General features: G+C 49.2%; 1 protein-coding gene across 3 annotated transcripts in view; it reads left to right on the top strand.

Moving 5' to 3' along the window:
* LOC144493380 (vascular endothelial growth factor A-like) overlaps positions 1-17,046 on the top strand; it is a 51,087-nt gene that overhangs the window by 28,936 nt on the left and 5,105 nt on the right. For all 3 annotated transcript variants that reach the window (XM_078212210.1, XM_078212212.1, XM_078212209.1), the window contains one exon: positions 6,358-6,489. In XM_078212210.1, the coding sequence (XP_078068336.1) occupies positions 6,358-6,489 (132 nt within the window). The remainder of the gene's footprint in view (positions 1-6,357; positions 6,490-17,046) is intronic.

Genomic DNA, 17,046 nt, shown 5'->3' with positions numbered 1-17,046 from the left:
GTAGCCACCTTCGACCCGCTGTCTGTCTTCATTTGGTGTCCCGACAGCCTGCTGGAAATTCCGATCCCACCGTTCCAACGGCATCCCAGCGACCGGGTGTTAGTGCTAATCATCCCATTTAGATACCTCGGAAATGGCCCAAATTGCTGTCACAAGGATAACTGTGACATTGAGCCACTGAAATGTGTCGCAAGAACAGCCATGTTTCAGCGGTTTGTCCGCAACTTTAAAACCCTGACATTTAATTGGTGATAATCCTTCCTCCGGGGTGAGGCCTTTAACCGTGTCTAGGCCGCATTAAGCTGCCATTTTGAAATTAGTCCTCATATACTGCTTCAGTCACCACTGATTTATTAACGGAGTTTTGACACCAACATTATTTCAGCTATTTCTTTATTTATCTCTTTATTTATTTATTCGTCCACCGGTTCTTGAATCTTCTGTTCATTTTAATTTTTTATTTGTCTATTAGTGTCACAAGTACGCTTACATTAACACTGCAATGAAGTTACTGTGAAAATCCCCGAGTCGCCACACTCCTGCACCTGTTCGGGTACACTGAGGGAGAATTTAGCATGGCCAACGCGCCTAACCAGCACGTCTTTCGGACTGTGGGAGGAAACCGGAACACCCAGAGGAAACCCACGCAGACACGGGGAGAACGTGCAGACTCCGCACAGACCGTGACCCAAGCCAGGAATTGAACCCGGGTCCCTGGCACTGTGGGACAGCAGTGCTAACCACTGCGCCATCCCTATTTTCATGCAGGCGCAACTGCCCCCAGGCATAGGAAACTTAAACTGTCCTGCCCTGCTCCAGAATGGCTTTCCAAGGAGAACCAATGTTTCTCTTTGAACCAAAAGCTCCGGAAAGGAGCTTTGGAAAGTAGCCACCTCATAGTCATCCGTTGGGGATCAAGGTAGCAGCTCTGACCTATTTGTTTTGCTTCCGCTGAAATAACACGTCTGTCAAATCAATTTTAATGTCATGGATTTTCTTTGCCTGATATAATGCGTTTTCACTTCATTCTGAGGGGTTCCTGGAATGGGAGGGGAAGGTTGTTTCACATCAGGTAGGAACAGCAGGAGGCCATTCGACATCTCAATCATGTTCTTAGAACCATAGAGTCCCTGCAGTGAAGAGGGAGGCCAGTCAGCCCATTGGGTCTGCACCCACTCTCCGACAGAGCAGCCCATCCAGGCCCTATCCCCGTAACCCCACATATTCACCCCGCTAATCCCCCTGACACTGAGGGGCAATTTAGCATGGCCAGTCAACCTAACCTGCACATCTTTGGACTGTGGGAGGAAACCGGAGCACCCGGAGGAAACCCACGCAGACACGGGGAGAACGTGCAAACTCCACACAGTGACCCGAGGCCAGAATTGGACCCTGGTCCCTGGCGCTGTGAGGCAGCAGTGCTAACCACTGTGCCACCGTGTCACAGATTCTATAACAACGTTCAAGAGGCATCTGGATAGATACATGAATAGGCGGGGAATAGAGGGATATGGACCACGTAGAGGCAAGACCATATTAGATTAGAGAGACGTCAGTGTTGGCACAGACTTGGTGGGCTGAAAGGCCTGTTCCTGTGCTGTACTGTTCTTTGTTCTTTGAATGTAGTCATTGACATTCTTAGATACTCTACCCGCCCCCTCCCCTCCCCCCAACTCTTGCAATGAAAGTAAGGAAGTCTTGCTACTGTTATACAGGACTTCAGTGAGATTGCATCTGGAGTGCTGTGGAGCAGTTCAGAAAAAAGTTCGCTCGACGGATTCCCAGAATGAAGAAGTTTTCTAATTAACAAAGGCTGGCCAGATTGGACCTGCAGCCATTGGCATTTAGAGGAATCAGATTCTGAGGAGACTCGACAGGGCGGACGCTGAGAAGATGTTTCCCCTTGTGGGAGAGACTAGAACCAGGGTTAAAAAATAAGGAGACTCCCATTTAAGATGGAGATGAAGAGATTTCTTTTCTCTGAGGGTAGTTAGTCTGGGGGACTCTCTTTCAGTAAGAAGTCTCACAACACCAGGTTAAAGTCCAACAGGTTTATTTGGTAGCAAATACCATAAGCTTTCGGAGCGCTGCCCCTTCGTCAGATGGAGTGGATATCTGTTCTCCAGTCTGTGTTTACCCCAGTCCAACGCCGGCATCTCCACATCATGACTACCATCGACACCGCAAACTGCCGGCTCCAAGTGGAGAGGATCTCCCAAGAAGATCGCGCACATCGACACAGACTGTTGGAGAACAGATATCCACTCCATCTGACGAAGGGGCAGCGCTCCGAAAGTTTATGGTATTTGCTACCAAATAAACCTGTTGGACTTTAACCTGGTGTTGTGAGACTTCTTACTGTGCTTACCCCAGTCCAACACCGGCATCTCCACATCAGAACTCTCTTTCCCCAGGGAGCAGTGTTTTTGAATATTTTTAAGGCTGGGTTAGATCTTTGATTGGCAATAAAGGTGAAAGGTTATAGGGAGAGTTAGGAAAGTGGAGTTGAGACCACCGTCAGACCTTACCAAACAGTAGAGCAGGCTCAAAGGACCGAATGGTCCGCTCCTCCTCCAAATTAGTATGTTGGAGGCCATTAAATGAGGTGGCTTTATTTTATTTATTAGTGTCCACGAGTTGGCTTACATTAACACTGCAATGAAGTTACTGTGAAAATCCCCTAGTCGCCACACTCACGGCGCCCATTCGGGTACACTGAGGAAGAATTTAGCACGGCCCAATGCACCTAACCAGCACATCTTTCGGATTGTGGGAGGAAACCGGAGGAAACCCACGCAGACACGGGGAGCACAGACAGTGACCCACGCCGGGAATCGAACCCGAGTCCCTGGCGCTGTGAGGCAGCAGTGCCAACCACTGTGCCACCGTGCCACCCAGATGATGGGGTTCAATTTTTATATGATTTCATTTGATGTCAGATGATCACTAAAGATGTCAGTTGAATGCTTCTAGGGCATTGAAGGCAATTAAATGATACAAAATGATCACAAATAAGCTTTGTATGATTTCATTTTATGTTAGTCGATCACTATTTTGTTACTGAAGATGTCAAATAATGGCTAAGTGATCACATTTGAATGCGGGTGATCACAAGTGAGTGCATGTGATGCCCGTCACAAAAAGATATCAAATTCTTCTGGTGGCACTCCCACCATTGGGAAACTGATGCCCCTGGGCCATGTCATGATCATCTTACGGGCACAGTTTCCACGGAATGGTTTGAATGGTGGCATGTTGCAGGAGTCCCTTTCAAGAGAAAGGTCTTGGGTAAATATCTCACATCTTATGAAAGGCTCCTGCCTTTGTTGGCTCGTAACTGCATTGGATATTTCCCAGTTATGGAAGTGCTCCCGTCCGTCTCAAGTTTTCCAATGTATAAAGCTACTCCTTGTCCCTATGGACAAACATAAGCAGCGATTTTAAGAGCAGGAAGTTGATCCGGAAGGAATGGCCTTGGATTTACCAAGCCACCCCCGTAATCCCACTTGCCTCTCAATCCGGCTTCATTCCTTCAATAAGCTTGGAGACCACTGACCCGAGAGTCCTCCTGTTTGCAAAGTTTACCTCCGTCTAACTGAAGTTGCGTCAAGAAATGGAATCGGGATTCATTTGAAACAAAATATTCATTTTCGGAATGGGGGTGTTGTTGGGTATCAGAGATTGGCCCTCCTTGGATGACTTTAGAGAGTCTTTAGTGGGCAGCACGGTGGCACAGTGGTTAGCACTGCTGCCCTTCAGCGCCAAGGAGCCGGGTTCGATTCCCGGCTCGGGTCACTGTCTGTGTGGAGTTTGCACGTTCTCCCCATGTCTGCGTGGGTTTTCTCTGGGTGCTCCAGTTTCCTCCCACAGTCCAAAGATATGCGGGTTAGGTGGATTGGCCATGCTGAATTGTCCCTTAGTGTCAGGGGGACTAGCTGGAGTAAATGCATGGGGTTGTGGGGAAAGGTTGTCAGTGCAGACTTGATGGGCCGAATGGCCTCCTTCTGCACTGTGGGGTTCTATGATTCTTCTTTGCATGAATGAGTTGTTTGGTTGCAAGGTTGTCTCAAAGGGGAGTTAAGAATCAACCAATTTGTTGTGGGTATGGATCATGAGAATGTAGGACGAGAAGAAGACTATTTGGCCCTTCAAGCCTGCTCCATCATGCACTAAGATCATGGTGGAGCTGGCTGTGGTCTCAGTTCTATTTTCCTGCCTGCCCCCCCCCCTCAATAACCCTTGGATCCCTTGCCCACAAATCTGCCCAACTCTTTCTGCCTTGAATAAATTCAATGACCCAACCTCCGCTACTTAGTGCTGAAGAGAGTTCCACACACTGACGATCTTCTGGAAGAAAAAGTATTCTCCTCACCTCTGTCATATAGACTGAGCGCTGATGTTCTCCAAAGAGTAAAGAGTTGAGTTTTTCTGACATTCTGATAGCTTCAATTTTCAGATCTATTTTTAGAACAAAGCTAACTTTTTTCAGTCTGCCATGAGGGAATTTGAACTCGCGTACAATTAGTCCAGGATTCTGGATTGATAGAATGGTAACGTGACTAATGGTGGAGGCAGTGTGTGACAGTCCACTCCGCATTTCCAAGTTGCTATGGCAACCTGCACGGTTATATGTTGTAGTCTGGAGCTACGGTTAGTGATGGTAGAGGTTCCATAGATTTTTCCGTCACATGGCTAACTAGGTTTCTCTCTCACCGCCTGCCATTGGCATTTGCTGGATGGATTTCCAAACCCAACTTGTTTGGCTGTGTTCTGAATGCACCTCCCTTGGCCATTTAGTTGCACGGTGGCACAGTGGTTAGCACTGCTGCCTAAAGTATAACATTGTTAGAGAGAGTCACAGAGGTTTACAGCATGGAAACAGGCCCTTCAGCCCAACTTATTCATGCTGCCTACTTTTTACCACTAATTGCCTGCATTTGGCCCATATCCCTTTATACCCATGTAACTGTCAAAATGCTTTTTAAAAGATAAAATTGCACCCACCTCTACTGCTGCCTCTGGCAGTTCATTCCAGACACTCACCACCCTCTGAGTGAAAAAATTGCCCCTTTGCACCTTTTTGTATCTCTCCCCTCTCACCTTAAACCTATGCTCTCCAGTTTTAGACTCCCCTACCTTTGGGAAAAATATTGACTATCTAGCTGATCTGTGCCCCTCATTATTTTATAGACCTCTATAAGATCACCCCTCAGCCTTTTACACTCCAGAGAAAAAAGTCCCAGTCTATCCAACCTCTCCTTATAACTCAAACCATCAAGTCCCGGTAGCATCCTAGTAAATCTTTTCTGCACTCTTTCTAGTTTAATAATACCCTTTCTATAATAGGGTGACCAGAACTGTACACAGTATTCTAAGTGTGGCCTTACCAATGTCTTGTACAACTTCAACAAGGCGTCCCAACTCCTGAATTATTAATAGTCCTACTGTGATGATGCGTTTGCCTTGTACTGTTACTGCCAATGTGACTAATGAATTCAGTGAAAGCCAATAAAATTGCTATCTCCCCCCAGCAGTAAAACATCACCCTTCTTCCTTGTGTGTGGGATTGGGGATAGAATCCTCATAGAATCTCTATTGTGCAGAAGGAGGCCATTTGGCCCATCGAGTCTGCACCGACCACAATCCCATCTAGGCCCTATTCCCGTAACCCGACATATTTACTCTGCTAATCCCCCAAACACTGGGGTCAGTCTTTGGACTGTGGGAGGAAACCGGAGCCCCCGGAGGAAACCCACGTAGACACGGGGAGAATGCGCAAACTCCTCACAGGCAGTGACCCAAGCTGGGAATCGAGCCCAGGTCCCTGGCGCTGTGAGGCAGCAGTGCTAACCATTATGCCACCGTGCCACCCATAAGGATGGCAAGTTGTTCGCTGTAAATCGGGTAATCCTAGAATTTGGGATTACAGCACCAAATCCGGGAAAGAGGAAGACTGAGCGAGTCAGTGGGAGAAGGGGGAAGTGGGAGAGGGCTGAGAGGCAAGAGTTCGAGGTCCAACGAGAAGGGCTACAAGACAGCGAGAGATAGAACGTGACAGGGGAAAAAAGGAGATATGGAAAATGAGGATGAAGTGGTTGGGCTTTATGAGGACTTTCCCTTGAAAGGTATACACTTGGTGCAGCCTGCAGTTGCTTGAGAAAGCATACTTAGGAGAGAAAAGCTAACAGACAGTAATGTACCCCCCTTTTCTCTCCACCTATCTCCCCTTCCCCTTACTGCATCAAAGAGATTAAGTTTTGTACTCTGCTGATAAATGAGCACCTTGACTGTTAGATTTGCATGTCAAAATGTTTCTTTGCTGTAGATTTAGAGATCTTTTCTGTTACCTTTTTGCAGTCACTGTGAGCCTTGCTCAGAGAAGAGAAAGCACTTGTATATACAGGATCCAGAAAGCTGTAAATGTTCGTGTAAATTCACACATTTACGTTGCAAGTCAAAGAGGCTTGAGTTAAATGAACGCAGTTGCAGGTTCGTCAGAAACAAAAAAAGCTTGCTTCATGCTTTGTTTTTATTTTGTTTTAACTTTTGACAGTGTCTGTGCTGTGTGCTCCTGTTACCGTCGGTTCTGTTGTGGGTCAGGCGCTAACTTTATTACATACCCATTGTCTGCCAGGCCTCACGAGCCCTCATGCCAGCCAATTGCACGAATCTTAACCTCGGGGTTAGGATGGAAAGGGTCACCAATCACTGGAGGGATCATGGAAAAGCGGGCTCACCGCTCACTGGAGGAGTCAGAGCAGAGAGGAGTCACCACTGGAGAGGTCAGGGACCGGGGTCACCACTGGAGAGGTCAGGGACCGGGGTCACCACTGGAGAGGTCAGGGACCGGGGTCATCACTGGAGAGGTCAGGGACCGGGGTCACCACTGGAGAGGTCATGGACCCGGGGTCACCACTGCAGAGGTCGGGGAGGGGTCACCACTGGAGAGGTCAGGGACCGGGGTCACCACTGGAGAGGTCATGGACCCGGGGTCACCACTGCAGAGGTCGGGGAGGGGTCACCACTGGAGAGGTCAGGTGAGGGGTCACCACTGGAGAGGTCAGGGACGGGGATCGCCACTGGAGAGGTCATGGACCAGGGTCGTCACTGCAGAGGTCGGGGAGGGGTCATCACTGGAGAGGTCAGGGATGGGGTCACCACTGGAGAGGTCAGGTGAGGGGGTCACCACTGGAGAGGTCAGGGGAGGGGTCACCACTGGAGAGGTCAGGGCAGGGGTCACCACTGGAGAGGTCAGGGGAGGGGTCACCACTGGAGAGGTCAGGGCAGGGGTCACCACTGGAGAGGTCAGGGCAGGGGTCACCACTGGAGAGGTCTGGGAGGGTTCATCACTGGAGAGGTCAGGGCAGGGGTCACCACTGGAGAGGTCAGGGCAGGGGTCACCACTGGAGAGGTCAGGGCAGGGGTCATCACTGGAGAGGTCAGGGATGGGGTCACCACTGGAGAGGTCAGGTGAGGGGTCACCACTGGAGAGGTCAGGGCAGGGGTCACCACTGGAGAGGTCAGGGCAGGGGTCACCACTGGAGAGGTCAGGGCAGGGGTCACCACTGGAGAGGTCAGGGGAGGGAATCCTTCTTCCCCCAACTCTGTCTAATAATGGGTATGTAATAAGTATCTTACCAAATGGGAGAAATGCTTGGATCTTCTCAGTGGAGGAAGAGTTTCCCGAATTAAAATTCAACCTTCGTCACTGAGAGAGGAAACCCATTTGGTAAGAGCAATGGCCTGGGTTTGCTGTGAAATGTCTACCCGCATGCTGGCTGTCTTACTAGAAGGTATTAACATTATTGTTCTTTGATTATTTGCCTGACGTTCTGTGGTGGATAGCAACTGTTACACAATACCATGTCCAATCCCTGGCATGGGCAATGTTTAACGCCACTCATCTCTGGCCCTTTTCTTCCCCCTCAACTGGCATGGTGCCCAGGGGGTGGGTGGGGGGGGCATTATCTAACAGCAGCAACAAAGAGGTGTGTGTTATTGGTAGATGCTCATCCTTTGCCTCCGTGCCCGACCACCCGGTTACTCAGGCAGCTGAGGCTTGTGGATTTGTGTGCACGAGTGATTGAGTTAAAAACACAGTAAAACAGAATGCAATCTACACCCCCTCCCCTGCTATCAACACATCATCATAACGTCAGTGTCTGATAGCCTTCCTGTGAAACACTCTGGCCGGCTTGCCTAGGTTAAAGACATTGTTTAAATAGAAGCTCTGGTTTGCAGTGTAACCCAAAACCAGATGTTTAAAGCAACATTACAGGTTCCCCTAACCCCACGATACAAAATAACTCACTTATCATTAGGCTGCCCAGTCTTGTGTCTGGTGCCGAGGGGAGGTTTAGTCCATTTAACAGTGCTAGGCTGTAGCACAAAAGTGCCCTCTTGTGCGACACTCGTGAGCACGGTGGCACAGTGGTTAGCACCGCTGCCTCACAGCGCCAGGGACCCGGGTTCGATTCCTGGTTTGGGTCACTGTCTGTGTGGAGTTTTGCACGTTCTCCCCGTGTCTGCGTGGGTTTCCTCCGGGTGCTCCGGTTTCCTCCCACAGTCTGAAAGACGTGCTGGTTAGGTGCATTGGCCGTGCTAAATTCTCCCTCAGTGTACCCAAACTGAACAGTGCATCTGACACTAAGGGACAATTTAGCACAGCCAATCCACCTGACCCGCACATCTTTGGACTGTGGGAGGAAACCACCCGAGTGGGGCCACCATGCTGTCCCCATTCAAACTCCTAGAAGTGCTTGTGGGTGATAGATCACCTTGCAACTCACAAGTAAGGTTCAGCATGGACCTAGCCAGCTGCACTGTCTCTGAAGCAGACAGGACATAAAGCTTCACATTCACCAGGCCTCTGAAAGTTGTTCAGTGAAAATTTCAGGCCTTTATATCTTGAGGTCTTTTGGTTCGCCCATAAGATTTTTTTGGGAACTTGCGAGTTTTTGAGCCCAGTAATTCCTTGGTGATTCGCAAGACCCTGACCCAACCTTCTGTCTGACCCCTCGGGCATTCCTTTCCCCATTGGAATTGGGCACTGTTGCTGTTCACTTTCCTGGCACCTCAGCCCAGAAGGTTCTGTCGGCATTCTGTCTCTCTCTCTCCTGCTGACTGGCTAATTTTTAACTTGGTGTTTGAACCTGTTTCCAGTCAGCAATCTGCACACACAGATTTGTCGTTTCCCCCCTTTCACAATCTTCAAAGCTGAAGGTGGCCATAGTCCCCCGTCGAAAGCCTCATTAGCCTTTACCTTGTAACTTGCTCTTTCCTCAACTGCTTAATCAGACACTATTAATAAGCATTAGCAAACGGTGCAATGACTTCGACAGGTCCGTTAGGTCAGCGGGGGTGGGGGGCGGGGGGTGGAGACACGTTCTCCCCGTGTCTGCATGGGTTTCCTCCGGGCACTCCGGTTTCCTCCCACAATCCAAAAGACGTGTTGGTTAGGTGCATTGGCCATGCTAAATTCTCCCTCCCACGAGCAGGCACCGGAGTGTGGCAACTAGGGGATTTTCACAGTAACTTCATTGCAGTAACTCCTGACACAAATAAATAAAGCCTCATAGCCAGGGTCCCGGGTTCAATTCCAGCCTCAAGTGACTGCCTGTGCGGAGTTTGAACATTCTCCCCGTGTCTGCATGGGTTTCCTCTGGGTGCTCCGGTTTCCTCCCACAGTTCAAAGATGTGCAGGTTAGCTGGGTTGGCCATGCTAAATTGTCCTGTAGTGTCTAAAGATGTGTGGGTTTGGTGGATTGCCCATGCTAAATTGCCCCATAATGTAGGGGGACTAGCTAGCGTAAATACATGGGGTTATGGGGATGGGACCTGGGTGGGGTTGTGATCGGTGCAGACTCGATGGGCCAAATGGCTTCCTTCTGCACTGTCGGGATTCTATGATTCTCCGAGCACGATTATTCCAGGAAACAGGTCTGTAAGGTCAGGGGTGGGATGCGGTGGGGGGTGGGGTGGAGGGGGGGAGAGTGGCTTCCTCTTGCCGGAGCACCCAGGCTAAACTATTGCTGCCGAAACCAGCACCTTGGTGACCATTAATTACTGCTGGGAGGGAAAGAAAAATTTGACAAAATTAAATGTACAGGACACCCCTGGTTTTCTCGCTCAGGTGACCGGTTGGACATGATCTACACCTGAGTGACTCAACCCTGGGGTCATTGTGGCTGAGCCTGTACCTGGCCTTGATTCAAATCCACGTAAAATTCAACTTTATTTATTAGTGTCACAAGTAGGCTTACATTAACTCCACAATGAAGTTACTGTGAAAATCCCCTGGTCACCACACTCCATCGCCTGTTTGGGTAACACTGAGGGAGAATTTAGCATGGTCAATATACCTAACCAGCACGTCTTTTGGACTGTGGGAGGAAACTGGGGCACCCGGAGGAAACCCACGCAGACACGGGGAGAACGTGCAGACTCTGCACAGACAGTGACCCAAGCCGGGAATCGAACCTGGGTCCCTGACACTATGAGGCAGCAGTGCTAACCACCGTGCCGCCCACTCTGGGAGGTCTCGCGTTCACTTTTTTACAATTCTTTCACGGGATGTGGGCATTCCTGGCTAGGCCAGCATTTATTGCCCCTCCCTAATTGGCCCCGAACTGGCTTTCTTGAACCGCTGCAGTCCATGGTCCAGTACAGGAGCGGGGAGCCTGGCTGATGTTTCCCTTGGCGTGCCTGAGGACACTGAGGCCAGTGATAGTTAGCACCCGCTCCACCAGCCCAACCTCTTGCTGAGCGAATGTGGCAATGCCAGGGTTATACCCACAACCCACCAATTCCTCAGGGAGCCCTTTGTGCTGCTCACCCCATTTCAGTTCCAAATTGAGGTAGCACCTATTGCCCAGAGCCTTAACTAATGACACTGCCGAGATAGTACAAATTAAGATATGCATCTACTTATCTTGGATAATTGGCCATTCATTAGGCCTTGCCATTAGGAGTGCCAGCTATCACCTGACATACTGGCACGATATTGCCATAAACCCGACGGCCTCTACTCTACTGAAGTTAAAAAGTAATAACTGACTGATAAAACACACCTCCTTGATTCCTAATTGTACACAACAACGTTAACAATCATTCAGCATGTGGGAATGCTCGCCATTACTCTATTGCTTTACCTGAAGTGTGTGTGAATAAGTTGCTTCCCGGCAGCCATTTTGTTTAACTGGTTGTTGCCCCCCGCCGCCCCCCCCCCCCCCCCCCCCTGCCCCCGGGTAACACCTATTTTCTTTTCCTTTTGGCATTTTATAAAGCATGTGATACTCTTCAGGAGTCGGGCGTCCTCTCGACCTGGCACAGCCTGCTCTCTGTCCTTCCAGCTGCCCTGTTAGTGTGTTGGATGAGCCAGGGGGTGTGGGTTGGGCAGCCATTTTTCAGTCACTGTTGACAAAACTTTGGGTCTGTCATCGAGACTCATTTTAATCAATTTTGAGAAGCCAATGTCCTTAGCCACGGTTTCAGAGAAATCTGAAGGCAGTGCTTAGAGCTCGTAAGCTGCAGGAGGAAAGATAGAGTGAGGGAGGGAAGTTAGGAAAATGGAGTTGGGGTACATACCATTCTCTAAATAGCAGAAAGACTTGGAAGGGCTGGATATTCCACAAATTCATATCTTGGGAAAGAGCGGGTGAAAGGAGACAGAAAAAAGAAATCTTGATTTGGTTATAGTGGTAATTCCAAGGTGTGTTTGGAGTTAGATGGGAAGGTTGATGATTAGAGACAGGAGGATTTTGATGTTGAGGTGGCAGCTTTGTTCCAGGTCCAAACAGGAACTGTCTCAGATATTATCCTTCCCGCCTTCTACGGATCTTCCAACATCAGTTTAATTCCAGGCCAGCAAAGCATGTTACTCGGAAACTAGAATCTGGGAGAAGACAGAGAAATTCTCTCCCTTTACCCCCTCACAGGTAAAAGTTTGGCATTCTACCCCCCCCACCCCACCCCCAAGCACCCACCGCTATGGAGAACCCGGCAGGTGAAGGACCGCAGAGTGACGTTCCCTCGCAGGTTCCGAATCTCCGCCATCTTGAATCAGAGCGCCTGTACATTGACTGATGCACCACTGCCTCTTGAAGTGGGGTTTAATTGAGGTCGGAATCCGTGAACGCTCTCTGTGAGGAGATCCTGAGATCGGAATCCATGAACTCCCTCTGTGAAGAGATCCCGTTTGGGGATTTTCCAGCCGTCTTCACCCCAAGACCGGAAAATCCCATCCTAGGTCAACGGACTGCGTCCCATCCGTTATGTTTCCCGTGAGGGTGAGATGGTAAAATTCCAGACCCTGTCACCTCCAGGCCTCTTCACGTCTTGGGATTCTTGCTCCTAAGTGACGTCTTGCGGCCCTGTTTTGCAGGCTGGAAACACCGTCAGGCCCCGAGCTTTATACTGTTCTCACACGCCCGTGAAAGGGCAGTCTCTGGAACACCATCCATGGACCAGCTGGGGAATTGATCACCCATAGTCGATGCAAATGAAGAGAAATAGTGCCCCAGCAAGGCCTGAAGCAACCGTTCACATCTAATGGGGCAATGGTTTGTGTTGTAGGGTCGGGACAAGCAAAATGCAGCCTTGGGCTGATAGGAGGGCCTGTGTTCTTGGCCACCGGAAGCAGCAGAGCCCACATGAGGTGAAGATAGAGGACAGGTGTGTTCCCTCACTGAGGGTAAGGCTTCTCTCTATGATTCGAATCCAGTGGATCTGGTCCCACTGACTCCAAATCAATCCCCGGGACAGAAAGAAATCCAAAAGGAACATTGGAGCCAGTACGGGGAGCAAAAATAAAACTTGCTCCTTAAAGAACACCTTGCCTGAAAGATGATAAATTAAATCAATAGGAAGGGCCAGGCAAGTCCCCATTCCCTGAAAGATGATTTACCTTTTACCTGACAGGTGATTTGAAATAGAATCATAGAGATAGGAGCAGGAGGAGGCCATTCGGCCCTTCGAGTGCCCTGCCATTCATTGTGATCATGGTTGATCATCCAACTCAATAGTCTGATCCCGCCTTCACCCCCATATCCTTCAATCCCCTTCTCCCCAAGTGCTATATCTAACTGCTTCTTGAAAACGTACAATGTTTTGATCTCAACTACTTTCCGTGGGAGCGACTTCCACAAGCTTACCACTCTCTGGGTGAAGAAATTTCTCCTCATCTCTGTCTTAAACAGTCTACCCTGTATCCTCAGACCGTGACCCCTGGTTCTGGGCACCCCCATCATCAGGAACATCCTTCCTGTACCTACCCTGCCAAGTCCTGTCAGAATTTTATAGGTTTCTATGTGATCTCTCCGATTCTTCTGAATTCCAGCGAATATAATCCTAACCAATTCAACCGCTCCTCATAAATCAGTCCCGCCATTCCAGGAATCAGCCTGGAAAACCTTCTCTGCACTCCCTCCAGAGCAAGAACATCCTTCCTCAGCTAAGGAGATCAAAACTGCACACAATGCTCCAGGTGTGGCCTCACCAAGGCCCTGTGTAATTGCAGCAAGGCACCCCTGCTCACATCCTATAGAAAGACCAGCCGAAGAGGGAAGCTTTACCCCAGTGAGGGGAGCCAATCTAAGGTCATTCCAAAATGGCGGTCCCCCTTCCCAACACCCCAAACCAACCGCCACGCCAACCACCACAGGGGCAACTAGGGATGGGCAATAAATACTGGTCAAGCCAGAAACGCCCACGAATGAATAAGAGAAAACACCCGAACCTGAGGGGTTCACCACATGCATTGAAAGGCAATTGTGGTTGAGAGGTCATAGAGGTCACAAACAACTGGCGCTTGGTCTGCTCCCTTTTGTGCAGGTGATCACAGTTAATGGCTCGATGAAGTGAATGAGCAAGTCCCACTTTGTCAAGTGGAATATACGGGGGGACCTTTGGACCTCGGGTGATTAAACTGGCCTCGGGCATTGCTGGAATGTGTGAACATTCTTTCAAGCTGTTTTATTAGCTCTTTGATAGCCGTAGCAGGTATTTGCGACAAGAGTTTACACAAAAGGGCAGAATGTTTGGAAGTAATCACATGGAATGAACTGGAAGGACTTCATTAGCGGTTTTAATGGAAGTGGAAATTATTTTTTATTTGTCTTTCAATCATTAACATTACCTTGTGACAGGCTGGCGGACCTCATGTCAGGAGCCTGCCGCTCCGGTGGGAATAACAAGGGGCAGAGCAAAATACGGAGCAGAGGAGGAATTTTGAGCAAAAGGGAACGGAGAACTGGGAGAAGGAAGGCGGGGGGCGGGGGGGGGGGGGAGACAAGGGAAACAGGAAGAGGTGGAAAGGAGAAAGAAAGGCTTAAAATGAGGATGTGGAATCAAGATGATGATCCTTGCCAACTGTATCACGTGGGCAGCTCCAGTTAGATAGCCAATTACTGCTGTGTTTTTCTTGATAATTCTCCCCCTTCCTAACATGTCCATGTTTCCATTGCAGTCCTTTGATCTTCTTAGAATCCCAACAGTGCAGATGAGGCCATTCGGCCCATCGAGTCTGCACCAACCACAATCTACCCAAGCCCTATCCCCCTCACCCCACATATTTACCCTGCTAGTCCCCCCTGACACTACAGGGCAATTTAGCATGGCCAATCAACCTAACCTGCACATCCTGAGGAAGGTTTGAGGAGAATAAACATAGAAACATAGAAAAACTACAGCACAAACAGGCCCTTCGGCCCCACAAGTTGTGCCGAACATATCCCTACCTTCTAGGCCTACCTATAACCCTCCATCCTATTAAGTCCCATGTACTCATCCAAGAGTCTCTTAAAAGACCCTATTGAGTTTGCCTCCACCACCACTGACGGCAGCCGATTTCACTCGCCCACCACCCTCTGTGTGAAAAATTTCCCCCTAACATTTCCCCTGTACCTACCCCCCAGCACCTTAAACCTGTGTCCTCTCGTAGCAACCATTTCCACCCTGGGAAAAAGCCTCTGAGAGTCCACCCGATCTATGCCTCTCAACATCTTATATACCTCTATTAGGTCTCCTCTCATCCTACGTCTCTCCGAGGAGAAAAGACCGAGCTCCCTCAGCCTATCCTCATAAGGCATGCCACTCAATCCAGGCAACATCCTTGTAAATCGCCTCTGCACCCTTTCAATCATTTCCACATCCTTCCTGTAATGAGGCGTCCAGAACTGAGCACAGTACTCCAAGTGGGGTCTGACGAGGGTCTTATATAGCTGTATCATTATCGCTGGACTCCTAAACTCAATCCTCGATTGATAAAGGCCAGCACACCTTCTTAACCACCTCCTCCACCTGCGGGGCCGATTTTAGAGTCCTATGGACCCGGACCCCAAGGTCCTTCTGATCCTCTACATAAACATGTCAGGGTAGCTGGGGATTCTTGGACGTGCTGACATTGCTACAAAACTTTGGGTGGTCACTTTTGTTCCTCTTCAATGCTGGAGTTGAGACCCGTGGATATTGGGATGAGGGACTGAACTGAGGTGAGAGAGACAAGGGGAGCTCGTTCTCAAAAACTCATTTCCGCTTCCTAAGCTGTTCTCTTTTCTTATTTCTTGATTTTATTCGTGTCAAAGTAGGCTTACATTGCAGTTACTGTGAAAATCCCCTAGTCGCCACACTCTGACATCTGTTCAGGTACATTGAGAGAGAATTTAGCGTGGCCAATGCACCTAATCAGCACACCTTTCGGACTGTGGGAGGAAACCGGAGGAAATCCACGCAAACATGGGGAGAATGTGCAGACTCCACACAGTCACCCAAGGCCAGGAATTGAATCGAACCCGGGTCCCTGGCGCTGTGAGGCAACATTGCTAACCACTGTGCCAACGTGCTGTCCATATCCATTTGACATCCAGTGAAAGCAATAGAAAAATATCGCACTGCAGACCTGTACAATCGCTGAAACCTTTTCTTTACCTCATTGGGTTTGCTCATAAACAGCAAACGTGTCACCTACAGGAGATCCTGTTCCCACAATGCCCCTTGCCACTTGTGTTGAACTAAAATGGTTCCCCTCATTCTAGATAAGTGTGTTAACCTGTTATCCACCACCAGAACTACACGACAAATGATTGCTGTTGTCCCATGGATCTGAGCAGATGCCGTATCTTCTCAAATTGCTTCTATTTTCTGCGCAGAGAGTCGCCCTCATCCGGAGTGCACCGTCTGAAAGGGCAGCAGATTCAGTCATAACTTTCAAAAGGGATTTGGATAAATACTTCAAAATGGTGGGGAAAAGTTACAGGGAGGGAGAGCAGGAAGAGTGGAACGAATTGGAAAGCTTTTTCAAAGGGATAGTACATGTGCGATGGGTTAAATGGCCTCTCACTGTGCTATATCATTCGATAATTCCATGGTGATCTCCTCACCTGTCTGGAGCTGTAGACATTTTCCCTCACGGAAGGGCACAGAGCATCCCCTCATTTCCATGGCGACAGTCTAACCAACAATTGTTCATGAAAGGAGATAACCTAAGTTGAAATGTATTCCAATAATTTTAGTGCCGCCCAGATTTTGTTTTTAGTCTTTGCCTTCCTTCTCTATCCTGCGTTTAAGAAAATGGGCAGAAATTTCCTGTCCCGCCCGCCACGGGAATTGTCGCGGACGGGACGCGGACCATGCAAAGGTCCATTGACCTCGGGCGGGATTTTCCGGTCTTGGGACGAACACGGCTGGAAAATCCCATCCAGTATCTCTTGTGGGTCTTTATGTGAGGGCAAGGTCGGGGGGACAATGGAGCGATGTGACGGGACAGGAAGGTCGGGGCGGTTGTTCACATCTGAACCTTGCCATGTTAGATGGTGTACACCATGCCCGCAGCTGTCTGGCAGTCAGTCACACCTTCCCATCCTATACCAGACAAATCCCCTCCCCCCTCAGTGCGACTGCGTCAAACTGCTTTCAGCCAATAGCAACACTGGTATTCGAGTGAGATGCGATTGACTAATGAGACGGTATTTAAAGGGACATCGTTCTCTGGGAAAGGTCATGTCAAACCAGTTCATTCCAGCTGTGCAAACTCAGCAAGGCACATCACAA

The sequence above is a fragment of the Mustelus asterias genome, chromosome 5 (genome assembly GCF_964213995.1).
Source record: "Mustelus asterias chromosome 5, sMusAst1.hap1.1, whole genome shotgun sequence".
NCBI lineage: Eukaryota > Metazoa > Chordata > Chondrichthyes > Carcharhiniformes > Triakidae > Mustelus > Mustelus asterias.
The sequence above is the reverse complement of the archived record's forward strand: the minus strand, read 5'-3'. Positions and strand labels throughout refer to the sequence as shown.